General features: G+C 39.5%; 1 protein-coding gene across 4 annotated transcripts in view; it reads left to right on the top strand.

The window, feature by feature from the left end:
• The window catches only part of LOC146507792 (F-actin-uncapping protein LRRC16A-like), a 69,173-nt gene that overhangs the window by 2,119 nt on the left and 51,850 nt on the right, over positions 1–15,204 (top strand). For all 4 annotated transcript variants that reach the window (XM_085178744.1, XM_085178747.1, XM_085178745.1 and 1 more), the window contains exon 2: positions 2,499–2,596. In XM_085178744.1, coding sequence (XP_085034870.1) covers positions 2,499–2,596 — 98 coding nt within the window. The remainder of the gene's footprint in view (positions 1–2,498; positions 2,597–15,204) is intronic.

The raw sequence follows: 15,204 nt of genomic DNA, 5'->3' as shown, positions 1-15,204 counted from the left end.
AAGTGTTGCATGAACTCAGACTGTTCTCTGCTGAGTAACAGGACATGTCAAGTGCTTGTGCTCATGTTTTCCGTTTAACTTTCTTGGTAGTGAGCAGATTAGGTCAGGACCGGGAAAACACTTTGAGTTTCAGCCTTTTGAGGATGGAATATTGAAGTGGACATATTCAGAATAAGTGAGCTCGTGCTCAAAATGTATTTTACTGAAACATGCTCAGACACATTCAAAGTTAGGGCAACAGTTACTCGTCTGATTACACACCTAAAGTAACCAGACAGGCAAGGCTGCGTCAGCAAGGAGAGTTAGGAAACAGAAGGAGAAAGCTTACAGCGCTTACATGCTGATGCTGGTAGTAAACTTGACCTTCATCTCTATGATCTTTTTGGAGAGTGAGTTAAATTTTAAAATGCCCTTTCTTTCCATAAAATTGCTTCATGTTACTATTTTCTCACACACCGAAGTTTAAACATTTAGAAGAGAGGAAAAACAATTTTACTCACTTTTGAAGCAAACTGGCTCTAAAATGACTTAAATGATTATTTGTCTCTATATTGATATATGATGTCTTCTTAATTCTTTATAGATGAAACAGTACAGCGATGGAAATCTCAGGAGGGATTTTTTCCCACTCCTCTTCACAGAAACTTTAAGTCCTTTAGGTTTCTTGGCTGCTTCTTGTTAACTCCAAGCTTCAGCTCTCTCCAGAGATTTTCTATAGACCTGAGATCTGGAGACCGGCCAGGCCACTCGAGCATCTTAGTATTTATCTTCTTTAGCCACTCCTTTGTTTCTTTAGTGATATGTTTTGGGTCATTGTCATGCTGGACACCCATCTGTTACCCCTCTTCAGTGTTTTGGTTAAGGGAAGGAGGACCTTTTTTAAGATTTTACAGTACACGGCCCTGTCCATTGGCCCCTCAATGCTGTGAAGTCGTTGTGCACCCTTAGCAGGAAAGCAGCCTGAAAGCATGTTTTCACCTCCATGCTAGACTGTGGGGATGATGTTCTTTGAGCCATACACACAGAATCTGCCTGTACACATGCCTTCTAGAGCAGAGGGACCTTGTAGGCTCTGAAAAATTTCAATTCATTACTTTGTTGTGTGTTACTAATGGTGTTCTTGGTAACTACAGCCCCACCTGCAGTCAGATTATTAACAAACTCCTCCCATGTAGCTTTGGTCCGATTCACCACCAGCATTTGATCAAATAATTATTTCCCCTACTGTGTCATGAGTGTATTTATTAGTGGCTTTGTGAAGCAACAAATCAGGTTTGACACTAAGTTAATAAATTAGCCAACTAATTTATGGAGCTCTCAGTAGTTTGTTTACGCTTTTGCAATGACATAGGTGTGTCATTTCCCCACCACCTCCAATTTAAACTGGTGTGACCTATAGCGCACATGCTCTACCGATCAAATGCAAACACAATTGCCTTGTGAAATAAGCAATCCTGTCACAGCTACATTAAATTGGCAGAAAAAAAATGACATCCGAGTCCGACACGAGTGATTTGAGACCAAAATCTGCCCAGACCCATTAAAACATACAAGGCCTACCTTTGTGGCCTTTTGAGAGTCGCAGAGATTTTTCTGTGACTCTCAGGTCTCTGCACCGAGGTTGCAAAAGTGCTGCAGCAGGAAATGGTGCGCACTTGCAGTGAAGTTTATTTAGGAAGCTCAAGGCTGGCAGATGAACCGTTTTGCACGTACCTAATTATTACTTTTCCTTTGATCTTATGGTGTGAGGAAGCCCGTAGGGGAGGATATGCGCAGCACAGATGTACATGCAGAATCCCCGTCTGTGTCAGACGCATGTGCGCAGACTGCATTTGTGACTGTGTGTTAGGTGAATTAACGTGGAGAGGGGGCTGACCCAGTTCTCCTGTTTGAGCCTGTTCGCTGGTTGTTGACACTTCTGCTGGGTGTGAATAATCAGTCTGTAACGGGAAACATACACTCGGCATTAAGCCTCTGTGGGCCTGTGTTCAAACGGGTATGGATATACTCACATGCATAACTGAAATAATTGAAATTATTATATTATAAATGATCTTTTTTCTTTTCTTTTCTTTTCTTTTTATGTGTTAGAAAGTAGGCGTTAAACGTCTCAGTCGTCAGAAGAGGGATTCATGATCTGATAATTAAATGAAAACTAGAATAAAGTTAATATTCTGTTATATTAAAATGGAACTTAAATATTTCATCTTTTTTTTTTCCAAATCAGTAGATATGATGGATTTTTCCCCTGTGGCAGATGTACACTGATCTTTCTCTGCTGCGTAAGCAAAGTTGGAAAGAGACTACAAATTAAAAAGAATATATATTAAAAGCCGCCTCTTCTCTTCTCTTCTCTTCTCTTCTCTTCTCTTCTCTTCTCTTCTTGTAGGGAATTACAATTTCTTTAACAGCATTTTCCCAAATTTTCTCACTTTAGTCGGTGTCACTCCTTATTTATTTGACTCCTTATTTGACATCTTCTCTCCTCCTCTGTGTAGAGAGCGTGAGGGATGCGGTGGGAAGAAAAGTGAAGCTGTCACTGCGGAAGAGAGTCAAACTGGAGATCAAAGGAGACAAGATGGAGAACAGAGTATTGGTGAGTCAACTCCAGATGCTGCCAAACCATGCTGTTTCATTAAGGCTTGCATTTATCAAAATGTACTGATTTCTCCTAAGAATGTCAAAAATCTTCCTGCTTTTCCCACACTTGTCTTTAGCTGCATAGTTTGTCTTTTCAAGGTTCACTACTTAGATTTTTAGCCTGATTGCACAGCAGCCCTGAACTTTTCTAAACATGAAGGAGCGCTTCATTAAGAGTTCACGTGTAAAAACGGCTTGAGTGTGTGATCTGATTAGAAGGGGCAGTGGAGTGTGTGTGTAAAGCATCCAGCTGGTAACATTTATCAGGTTTTATTAATAATTGCCAGTGCAGTGTCTGGCATTAACCCAATATGTGGGCTGTGTGATCTTCTCGGCGGGGCTTTGTAAAGGTTGCACAAGAGCTGAATGAATTGGACTCGGGGAGTTGCACTGTGATTGCTTTTCTTTTTTTGGTAAGGATTTATTTACATTTTGGCTGAATTTCTGTTATTAAAAATATGCTGAGCTGAATGTTAGCACTTCATATTGGCAGTGCCCTGCTGGCCCTTTCAGTAGGATTACTTTTATAATGAAGAAACGTCACGATTGTCTGCCAAAAGGAAACACCTTTTTCCCTATAATTTCTAAGGATGTGTATTCCTGTTGCGTGTTGGCGATGAGGATATCCTCACAATGAATCTCCCATGCTTGTAATCCCATCCAATCTTAGCTTGTAAGTTTGGATACAGTTTGAGGGAGTCGAGCAATGGAGGTTTTAAAAGACGATTTTAAAGTTGCCTTATCTGTGTAGCTCCAAAGTGGCTGCTACTTTGCTGATAGTGTTGATCAGTGGCTCAATCTACAGCAACTAGCTTCCTTTGCTACTGGTCTGATACGTCATTCATTCATTCTTTCATTCTTTCATTTATTCACTTATTTATCCATCCAGCGACATCTCTGACTTTACACACCAGCCCTCAGTGTGTGCAGAAATCAAGTGGAAATAGCAGCTCAGACCATTAACTTTTGGCCGCAGATCAGTAAATCCACTAGCAGCTAAATAATTAATACCTGGTAGATCATTAAAAATGCACTTGGCTCTTTCTGTGATGAACAGGGACAAAAAGCTGATATAGTTAAGACAGAACAGTTGCCTTTGTAAATCAGCATCTAAGCAGGGCTCATACAGTTGGATAGTACTTTGTGAAAATGGCAGGAGTCTTTTAGTAACTCAGCTCTCAGTGGAACGTGGAGCTTTTTGTAATTCAGCTTTGTGTCAGGGAAAAAAGCTTTGTGAATAGGTCTGCACAAGATTTCTCACATTTCTTCCATCTATATGCTTGTGGTAATGCTAGCACTGCTAGTACTGTACAAGTCTCCTAGGGACACAAGCAGAAAGAGGTAAGAGACAAAAGTGATGAGCATCTCTTTAACATCTTCTGTACTTGCTAAATGGTCTGGGACACTGTGGGGGGAGAAAGTAGGCCTTCCTCTACTAAATGAGATGAATTAGCACTGCTGGTTTCTGGAGCCATCAGAGTCAGCACGGTTGATGTGGAAGAGGTACAGATGTGTTATTTAAAGACTTCTGTTATGTGCTAGTGTATTACTTGCTGCATTTCTGGTTTCATTCCTAATGTTAGCTGTAATTTTAATAAATCAACCTTTAATAACCCACAGTACTGTGCAAAAGCATCGAGCCATGTCTTATTTCTGTATAGTTTGAATCCAAGGAAGCAGAATTTCTTGGAATGGGAGTGGTCTTAAGCAGTTTTCCAGGCTTTCTGAAGGTCTTTCAAAGTTTTTCTTTGGACATTGCTGCTTTTTAACTCATTTTCAGTCCAGTGCAATACCAAATGATCTTAAGAGTAATGATTTGAGTAATGAGGAAACATCACAAGCCCAAAAGAGCCCTAAACAAAATCTGCAGCAGACGAACAGTATTGGAAGTCATGTCTTGTCAAAGTCATGTGCTTAATAAATAGGAAACAGTCCAGCATAAACCTGACATAGAGCGTGAGAGATGCATCTGGCCCTTCAGGTGATCCATTGACTGTTCACTGAAGCCTCATCAGAAATGGTATCAGTGGAAGGTTGACTGTCAAAAAGCTCGACAGTCGCTTGAAACTTTTAAGGAAGGGAAACGGGGAGAAAAGGCTGAGGTATGCCAAATTACACAAAAACTTGATTGAAAATCAGTGGCAACAGGTCTTATGGAGAAGAGATTTATTGCAGAAGTAAAGTAGCCTCTTGTATAAGAATAATAAGATGAATACAGAGGGATGCACCTCCTGGGAACTTGGCTCTTTCATTTTAAGAACCTGGAGAATTGTTCACACACTGGTCTGCCTAAAATGGGTAAAACTGTGCTCTTGACAGTCCACTGTTAGCATCCACAGGAATCATCTAATCTATTAATACAGCATGGTCTCTGCAGAGGACCATACACGTGCAGACAGACACACACACCATACACAATTGTAACTATCGCCCTGTCTCCTTGATGTCCACCAATCGCAATTTTCCTGTAACAAAGTATTTTATTCTATTTGTATAGTACTTATTCGGTTGTATATAGTACTCTTTCTATTTTGTATAGTATGTTTTTCAGTTTATCTCATTCTATTCTATTGTTTTTCTCTTTTTAAAACTTTTCATTAATACTCAAATGTAATTTAGTCCATTCTAGTGCTCGACCTGCAGCTAACTTTACGTGGCTATGACAACAATGTGGCTATGTAGGAGCTGGACACAGAGGCTATAGTAGTGCTCATACGCACATACGCACTAAACAAAAGAAAGAAGTGGGAGTCAGTACTGGGAAGTGAGGAATTCCAGTGGAGTGGCTCTAGTATTTCTTCCAGACGCGGAGCGTGACGTCGTATCGGCGCTCTGCTTGACTGAACAGAACAAGTACAGCGCTGTTTGTTGCTCTGCCGAAAAGCAGAGTTTGACAGACTGATGATGGAGGAAGTGGCTCAGAGGGAAAATAAACATGTCATGAAGTGTAACCTGTGAGTGTTATCTAGTGTTTGACATGATGAAAGAACAATCTATTTATAGATTGCCTGGAGATTAAATGTTACTATCAAATATGAGCTTCAAGTGTTTTGGAAAAGTACAAACAGGAAGTAGAAACACGATGAAGAAAAAGGGGGCGTTCAGCTAGTTTAAATGGAGGGTAAAGCCAGTATATTATGGAAGTGTAGCATCTGCTGTTCAGTTTTTAAGGTCTAAAAAAGGTGTAAAGTTTTCGAGTCCTTACAGCTTGAATTATTATAGAACAGATTAGCCATCAATACAAACTCAAGTCAGTTTAATACTATTGCAGTTTAGTACAGTTGGAAAAATTAACTTTATTAGGATTTGATTATGCAGTAAATGGAAAGTATGATTCTGTTCAAGTAACCTTGATGAGTAATGCGTTCTTACTGACGCTGAGTAGAACTTACATCAGTGTTCTCCTCCTCCCAACTTTGTTAGGTGTTCAACTCATGGCAAGCAGCTCTCCTTTCTTTTTGTGGTTGTTTACTCTAATCTTGGTGGACAGCAGACTCTAGGACGTTTTTACATGAAGTTAATTTTACGTGACACCTTGCAGTTTTGCTGTTGTCTTCTCTTTTACTTAAAAAGTACCCTATATCTATTTTCACAACAGTTTATCTGTTCTTTGCAAGTATTACTCAAAAACATATGGATGCATGGAAAAGCTATCTAGAGGTGGAGCTTGGCTAAACTTTGAAATTGTGAACTTTAGAAGTTGATCTAGACCTGTATCTGAATTTATGAAATTTTGGAAGCATGGCTTGCCATTGTGGTTTAAGGGGCAGTGGATCTTTCACATCATATGCATGTTACACATTATCTTCTTCCTTAGAAAGTCCAGACCAAGATGTCCTTCTTGATCCAAGGACGTAATTCATGCATGGTATGGAAGGAATGTTTAGCCTTGGTGGAGATGCAGTCTCACAGTGCTCTTGTTCAGCTGTTTGCTCGTGTACTCATTCAAAGACAAACACTCCCTTTCTTTACTTTTGAAATACTGAACCTTAGCCCTGTAACATTACAAATAAACTCTGACCTATATAGGATTTTTGTTTTGTTTTGTTTTGTTTTTAGACAGATACCTGTCCTGATTTGTTGATTTATAAATCTGATATTCGAATGTGTCATGAAATATTTTTTCCTTGAGAAATGCAAAACATAAACAGGTTTCCTTAACATTTGTTTTTTGTGGTGATTTATTTACTTCTCTCGGTTTGCTGGACTCTGCTTGTATCAGCTGGTTGTCATGTTTGTGGCTTTCTAAGCACGTTGCCATGAAGGAAGTTGCAGAGAGTCCCTTGTGAACAAACCATGCAATGTCAACATTTTCACTTATCGACCATTATAAATGCTGAAGCCGATATATCAGCAAAGAGCTAACACCAGCCTAACCCTAGTTTTATTTCCTTTTTAAAAAGAATCATCACTTTTTTTTTAAGAAATAAAGTTTAAAATGAAGATCTTTATATTTAAAAATACACATTATTGTTTTGATATGTGATATACTGTCTCTGTATTATTTGTAATTTTCAGTGGGTTAAATGATCTGCAGATTGGTAAGTTTTGTTGTTATGTACAGAAACATAGACTTATAACCTTTTTGGTTATATCAAACAGGCACCCTCATGGGGTACATAATAGAATAAGTGGAAAATTTTAAATGTAATAAAATGAATATACTGTACAATGAGCACTGCGCGTGTTTATTGCAGTTAATGCAATCTCTTCTTTGAAATGATACCTACATCAGCAGCGTAGTATTTTCAGAAGCCATCCGGCTGATGTTTTGTTTGATACATTTCTTTTACCTGACTACAGATGCCACATAAACTCCTAAACTTAATTTGCTTTAGAACATGCGGCACCTCTCTCTCCACTGTGGCGTGTACAGATAATCAAGGGAGCAGTATTGTTATTTCCACTATCAATTAGGCTGTCTATTAAATACACACACTCCAAGCCTGAGCGAGGCTGGGAGTGTGCCTGAGGCATCTGTTAAGCGCACGAAAGCTTGATACATACAGCCAGCTCCCTGCTTTGAAGATGGGGATGAAGGGGATACAGATAATAACATCAGTCCATCAAACACACCCTGGAGTAGAAGCGAAGGGAGAGGGGAAGAGTAAAATGTGTATTGAAATGTAGTGTACAGGGCAGAGTGCGTGGAGAATAATCAGTGGAGAAAAACCATCATAGCAAAGACCAAAGCTTCAAATCTTGTCCAACCTGTCACTGTTCTCTTTTCTTTAACCTCGAGGCCTGTCTTTAGAGGTATTGTGAAAATGGAAGTGACCCAGTTGTCTACTCCCAGATGATCACCTGTAATGTTCCCATGTGGGAACCAGGAGTCCTCTGGTCTTTCTTTGACAGAAAAAGTACCCTCCTATGTTAAATTCTCTTTTTTTATGAGTGTTTTATTATTATTTTTTTAATAGTGTGTCTACTTCCTATTAAGAAGTGTTTAAAAATGTCATAATCTAAAGTTATTATTGCATTTTAGGTGTCGCCATGACAGCTTGACTGCTTTGTGAATTAGGCTACGTTCACACTGCAGGCGAAAGCGCATCAAATCCGATTTTTTTTGACCCTATGCGACCCATATCCGATCATGGTGTTACAGTGTGAACGGCACAAATATTTTCAAATCCGACCTGGGTCACTTTCATATGTGGTACTGAATCCGATACATATCTGATGTTTTAGAAAGCGACTGCTGTTTGAATGGTCATGTCGCATTAAATCCGTCTTTTACGTCACTGACACAAGACAGACGCCAATTATCAGCTCCGGAGAAGACATCACGAACGCTTCCTGGCCTTCCAGTGTAGATGTCAGTGAAACTGTTGGGAAGACAACGTTGGAGAAACGTGAACATTTTATTTGTACTGTATAATCTGCAGATTCTGACAGAAATCTGCAACTATCCTTTGAAGCACTGCTTCTCTCTAAAACAGCAATAAGGATAATTATTTTGTTATTTACATTATTATGTAAATAACAAAATAACTTAAAGCAAAAATTGGCAAACGTGAAGTCAGAAGTCTTTATATTAAGGGCCATCAGTCAAACAATACTGTTTGCTCTGGGTCTAAACAGAGCGCGTTGTGTGTGACGTCTTCTTTTGCGCATGCGGGCCGCTTTGAGCGTTCACACTAGATTGCGTTTGCTGTCGCATTTTATTTGTAGTGTGAACAAGCAGACAAAAAAATCGGAATTGAGCATTAAGACCTGCAGTGTGAACGTAGCCTTAGTGAACTAGTTTTTAAAGATGCACAGTTCAAAGGGAGAGCCCATCATCTCTATTGTGTCACAGTCACATGTGTTCAGGGCTGCCATTGGTCACTGAGCAATAATTTTGTGATATCCGGCAGCTTCGTGAATCGTGACAGTGGGATGTTCTCACTGGGAACTGGAGTGGGAGTTTGGGATGTGTGGTTAAAGCAGTCTGACAAAAACCACAGTGATCTTACAGGATCTTTCCTGTCCAAATACATCTATTTTTAGTTTGGTTATCATTCCTGTGGTTGGGAATCATTTTGGAACTTTGCATGGCTGTGTGCAAACGATTACTTTTTTTTCCTCGCCTTCCCCCCTTTAACTCGAGTTCAAACCGTTTTAATGATGTGAAGCACGTCATGGCTGTGTGTATTAACTGCTTAATGCTCCTTCAAGTACCTCTGTGTTTGGTCTCATTAGGATGTGCTGATTATTCACATAATTAGGATGACATTTGGAGTTAACCAGGCAGAAAAAATGTGTCAAACAGGTCACAGCTTCCCTGCTGAGTATACTTTGAAGTTACTATAATACATTTTCAGATTTGCTCTTGGATAGTACATGGGCTAAAAGCAAGAGACATATATGGTCCATACCAAAAAGTGATTGTTTTAAAATTATGCTTTTTGAGTAACCTATGCATTAAACAGGCAATAAGTATATTATTTTCATAAGAAATAAATTGTTGCATTTTATATTTTCTCTCTAAACTGTAAGTTATAGGATCAACTCTCAATGAAATAACTTTATTTCAAATAACTACTGGCTGCTGGAAAAACATACAGATAATTGATGAAACTGAAAATGAGTTGCTTTTTTCTCTTTTTCAGTTGTCACCTTCATTTTCCTTGAACAGTTTTGATCTTTTGCTCATACCAAGGCTAGCTTGCTGTTGCTTATGAGCTCCGGCTAGCTTTAGCTTTAGCTTTAGCTATTTTGCCGTTGTTAGTGTCATTAAAATGTCAACGTTCAGCCAACTGAGGGTGATTTAAATGTCTGATTAGGTTTGTCATTAAATGTTATGCTGGCCCCCCTTTTTACTTCAGGACATTGCTGAGCTTTAACTCTAACAGCATGATAGCAATGTGGCTGTGAGTGCAAGTGTGCGCTAGCAACTATTTTCCTGTCTTGCTGTTGCACGTTCATGAAATGGACTGGTTTGTAATTAAACATATTGATCTGGCTGGTCACTTGTCCAAGTCAAGAACTCTGAAGACTAATATTTGTCCAGTACTTAGAATTTTTATGTTTGTTTTTTGTTTTTTTTAGCTGCCTTCTTTTATTTTTCCAAACACAAACACGGCTTTAGGCAATGTAAAATTTCAGGTTCATCTCCCTAACAGTGTGGTCAAGGATACACAGCAAAACGTTATCTCATTATTCATTTAAGTCAATCATAAAAGTCTCGACTGAATGCAGGGTCTAGTTTGGTTTTGTCAGGAAGTCTAATTTTAGTACACCATGCATCCACACCATGCTATCAGAAAGCTTTTTTTTCACCAACCTCTTTCCAAGCAGTTTGGTTTCTGTAAAGTACTGGACCAGATTTAGCTGAATGAGCAGGGTTAATTAGGAGTCATTATGCATGGAGTTGGTTCTCTCTCTGTGTGTGTGTGTGTGTGTGTGTGTGTGTGTGTGTGTGTGTGCATGAGAGAGAGTGTGGGTAATAGTATAGTGGGCCTAACTGTGTTGTGATATAGCGATCAAAGACCCAGACAGTCTTTCATCTACTGAGTGCAGAGCAAATTGTAGAAAAACAAAGCATTAACATGGTCACTTTTGTATAATTGACTTTGATATTACAAGATAAATAAATGCTCACAAAGCACATCAATAAAGCTCCACATTAACAAACATCGTCTCTGGAGCACACTTCAGCATTGCTTCAGCAGCTGAACACTTATGCATGTTTAAAACAAATTAGTTTCATTCATATATATGTGTGTGTGTGTGTGGGGAAAAAACTCAAAAAAAAGCTAAAGAAGAAGTGTGGCTAACATTTGTTGTTGGGGTTGTTTAAAAAAGTGCTAAACTTCATGTTAGTACCCAAAACATTATCCCACAGGGGTATGTTGGATTTACCAACACTAACGTCACATGGAAAAGCAGGCTATATGACACCAGAAGGCGTATGTGTATGTGTGAGAGAGTATTACCAGTATCACCATACTGCCTTTTCCATGAATAAGTAAGAAGTTTACAGTTTCTTTCCTGTCATGCTTTAGTGGCTCAGTGTATGTCACTCTGTGTTGTATTACCCATCACCAAGCTGACTAGTGATTGTGTTACAGCATTATCGAGCCCATTATGCCCTACAAAACCTCCCCGGAGAGACATTAACCTGTCACGTAGCGTGGCTCAATGCAAGTCACGCCCACAGTCATTCATCTTTATTACCTCATAGGTCATGGGCATTGTCACTCGGAGTGTCTGAGTAATATAATTGACCCTGCCTAAGGTCGCTGATTTGATAGGTTTGGGTCATATAATTTCACACTATTGACTTCCAGTATGTCTGATTTCAACCTCACCTTTAATAGTCCTGTCTTTCTTTTTTCAAAATCTCCATAATGTGGTTCATTGCTTTTGTCTGTGGTTTGGTGCTGATCTGCAGTGGCCTAGTATGGACAGCATCAGCTGGTTTTTATTGGGTGTAATTGAATGAGGTTTGTAGGCCACAGCAGCAGTCAGCATTGATTGGACAACAATGACATTTGTACACCATGTCATAGTAAACAGCCACAAAACAATGAAGGCTAATCAATGTAAGGTTTTGTGTCGAAAAAATGAACCCAGCGATCAAGTAAAGACAATTCTCTTATTGTTTTACTCCCAGACTGGTCTAATTCATGTTTTTTACCTGTATGAATCCATATTTTAGGCTTGAAATTTAGATGTTGAGTTAGGGGTGGGTGATATAAACGATAAACGATAGAAACGATATAAATTTGGCCAACGATAGAGATTTTGATTGATTTTGATGATGTCATCAAGCTGCGCCTGTTTTGGTCGAATGCATCGCAGCGGCTACAACCATTATCATCTGCAAATTATGCCGGGCGACAGTCATAGCAAAGAGATGAAGCACTTTTGAAATATGGGGAAAGCCAAAAACTGCACTTCCTCCACTTCCGTAACATTGATTCATTAATGTTGAATTCTCTCGCATTCTCTCTCTATTCCCATGTTGTTGCAGTATATTAATAACTAACCTCGTATTGTGGATGAATAATCTCAGTTGTTCTCCTGACTGAAGTTTGGCCCGTGTATAGCATCCTGCTATGCGATTGCATTTGTCCCTGACCACCAGAATCCCTCACGTTAACTTTTATTGAGTGGAAAAAAAGTTGGCGTTCATCCTCCAGCTTCACTGTGCTAATGTTATGCTAACATAGCTGTGTCGCTAGCAATCACGTAGCACAACATTATATACCAGTTAGTCCAACTTCAGTAACCCTGCAAACGCCACTGCTGTTTAGTTTTCTGTCTTTATTTATGTTGGAAGTGGTAGCAGAGCTGTACGTTTTAATTAGTTTCAAAAATCTCTCAGTCAGAACATGGTATGTCATGTTTAGGTGGAAACTAGCGAGCTAACTTCCTGTTAACTTCTAACTCTGTTAAATTTAATAAATTCTGTTTTCAGGGATGCATGGATGTTAAACTTAATTGTTACACCTGGTAAAGCAGCAACACTGATGATTTTATTAAAGATGAAAGTTTGACTTTGGGTCCCAAAGACTTTGGGACTTTGAGTTTTGGACCCAGATTACTCCGCGAAGCTCCTCACTACGGCAGCCGTAATGCTCTGACAATCCATCAAAACATTTTTTAACAGATTTCTGCACGCCAAAATCGGTTTGAGGTCAGTAAGCACAACCAGAATTCATACATAAGGCACACCCGATTTTTGAGAAAATCAAAGTTTTTTAAGTGTGCCCTATAGTGTGGAAAATACGTTATACAGAAGAAAATAATATATCGCAATATATATCGTTACCGCACGTGCTTCAAATTATATCGCGATATGGATTTTAGGCCATATCGCCCAGCCCTATGTTGAGGCTTAAACCAACAACTCAAGTCAGAACAGGGCGCATCATATTGGACACTTTGCTGTGTCACAGACATTTTCACACATGCAAAATGACTGCAGTGACTTCTGAAAGCTTTTGCTGCATGGTTGGTTTTTATAATCTCATTGCAGTTCAGGTTGCATTATTATTATTTTTATTGTGGCCTTCTATAGACTAAATGCAGTTCCAGCGATCATTAATTTTTTTTTTTTTTTAAATACAGAATTAATGGTGGTCTTGAATCCCATATAGGAGACGGTTGCACCCCTTTCATTCAGTGTGTTTTGGTCCTTGTATGAAGTCACATGTATCCGTTTGTGTTAATGCTCAACTCCCAGTGTATTCCGGAGTTGGAAGCCAATTACCGCAGGACGAAGATGGGAATCAAGAACAAGCTGTATAATTAATGAGCTTTCAAGGCGCTGATAAACAGATTGTATTACCATTGAACAGCGTCAGGCTAGTTGTGTCACCTTTCTCAAGTCTTTATGCTAAACTAAGCTTTTCAAATCAATTTTTTTCGAATCTTACTTCCTATCAAACAGAAAAGCATATTTCACAAAATGTCTAAAAGATCTAAAATTGGAGGTCCTGCTCATGGCCGTTACAGTACTGTCCCATGTTAGCTATGACCAATTTCCATTTTCCTTTAAAGGGACGGTCCCATTAAGGTACTGTTGCTGTCACGGTAATGGTAGCTATGGATGTGAGGGATTTGTATATGAAACAATAAATCTTTGCTGCCCTCACTGGTAGTCACCTATCACTATAAGGACTTTCATAGAAGGCTGCTGGTAACAGCTAGCATTGCTAATGTTGGTCATAATGAGTGTTTTTGTTAATTTTAGATTAGTTGATTAGTATAATTTGTAAGTCATGATTAAAGCCACTAGATACTGTTTCAGTTAGGAAATTATTGGCTAGGAATGATCCTCCAGTCTTTGACCTTGGGAGTACTCGACCCTCACACATTAGCAGTGCCTTCTTAATCGCATTTTATGGTCACTCAAATGTGTCTGCCTGCGTATGTGTTTATGTTTGGTCAGTGACCAGATGAGGGTTTTTATCCACCGCAAATGTTGGTCCAGTACATTCCTCCAGAATCCCGACTACATGTCGCTGAATGCAGATGATGCCGGTCGGATGCTGATTGGTTGGCAAGTGGGCTGGAAAAGGGAAGTGAACAATAGCAGAGTTCACAAGAAATGGGAGAAGCATCAAAAAAATCAATAAATGTACAATATGAAAATTACAGGCTGTTTCACTTCAGTTCTGTGGATGTTAGAAGTTCGCTCTCCTGTGCCGCTGGCTGATGGACCAGCAGAAGTACAAGCAAGAGTAACCCACAGACCGGTTGAACCACATATTTTGTGCACTGGCTCAATCAACAACAAACACTCAGTTGGTTGGCTGACCTTTGTGAATGACAGTAACACTATTAAGACTTTGTTTAATGCTTGCAGTTGCCATATTTCGCTGGTATACACTTCCTTCTGATGTTTTCGTGCAGTGCATAGCAATATGTGACTTCAATACATCACCTGTTTAATGGTTTCATAGAAAGAGCCACATCTGTTTTTCTTTCTTCCCTTTTTTTGTATAATATATTTACTGATGCTGTCTGGATTTCTAACCTGGTATCCCCTAATACTGTGATACAGCTTAAGCCTAGTGCCCAGCGCTGAGTTTGCGCGTGTTATTACTACCAGCTGATGTTATCTTGTCGCTCCAGAGGGAAACCATGGGTAATGCCAACCCCCCTCCCTCCTCCCTTTGATTGCTCTGCCTTTGTCTGTGTCGGTCCTTACTGTATTACTGTTAGAGGGTTTCCACTGTGATTTTTTTTGTTACCTTGGTTGTAAAAATGCCACTCTCACCTCCTTTGCTCTTTCTTTCTTTTCATGTGATTCACTGTCTCACTCTTTAATCTCAGTGGTCTACAGTGATATCCGATTTGCCCACAAACTGGCTCACAATCAAATAGCTACACACACACACACACACACACACACACACACACACACACACACACACACACACACACACACACACACACACACCCCCAACCTCCTCATTGTGTCTGGCTGGCATGCTGATGAATGAATGAGCCCCTGTGGTTCCTCCTTATCTCTGTAACCTAAACACGGACGCAGCTCATAGAGGATGGTTTGCAGGCTGTGGCACTGCTCTAAGGGGTGACCCGTGTTATTCCCATGTGTTAAGCTATAAA

This window comes from Neolamprologus multifasciatus, chromosome 11 (assembly GCF_963576455.1).
Source record: "Neolamprologus multifasciatus chromosome 11, fNeoMul1.2, whole genome shotgun sequence".
Taxonomy (NCBI): Eukaryota; Metazoa; Chordata; class Actinopteri; order Cichliformes; family Cichlidae; genus Neolamprologus; species Neolamprologus multifasciatus.
The sequence above is the reverse complement of the archived record's forward strand: the minus strand, read 5'-3'. Positions and strand labels throughout refer to the sequence as shown.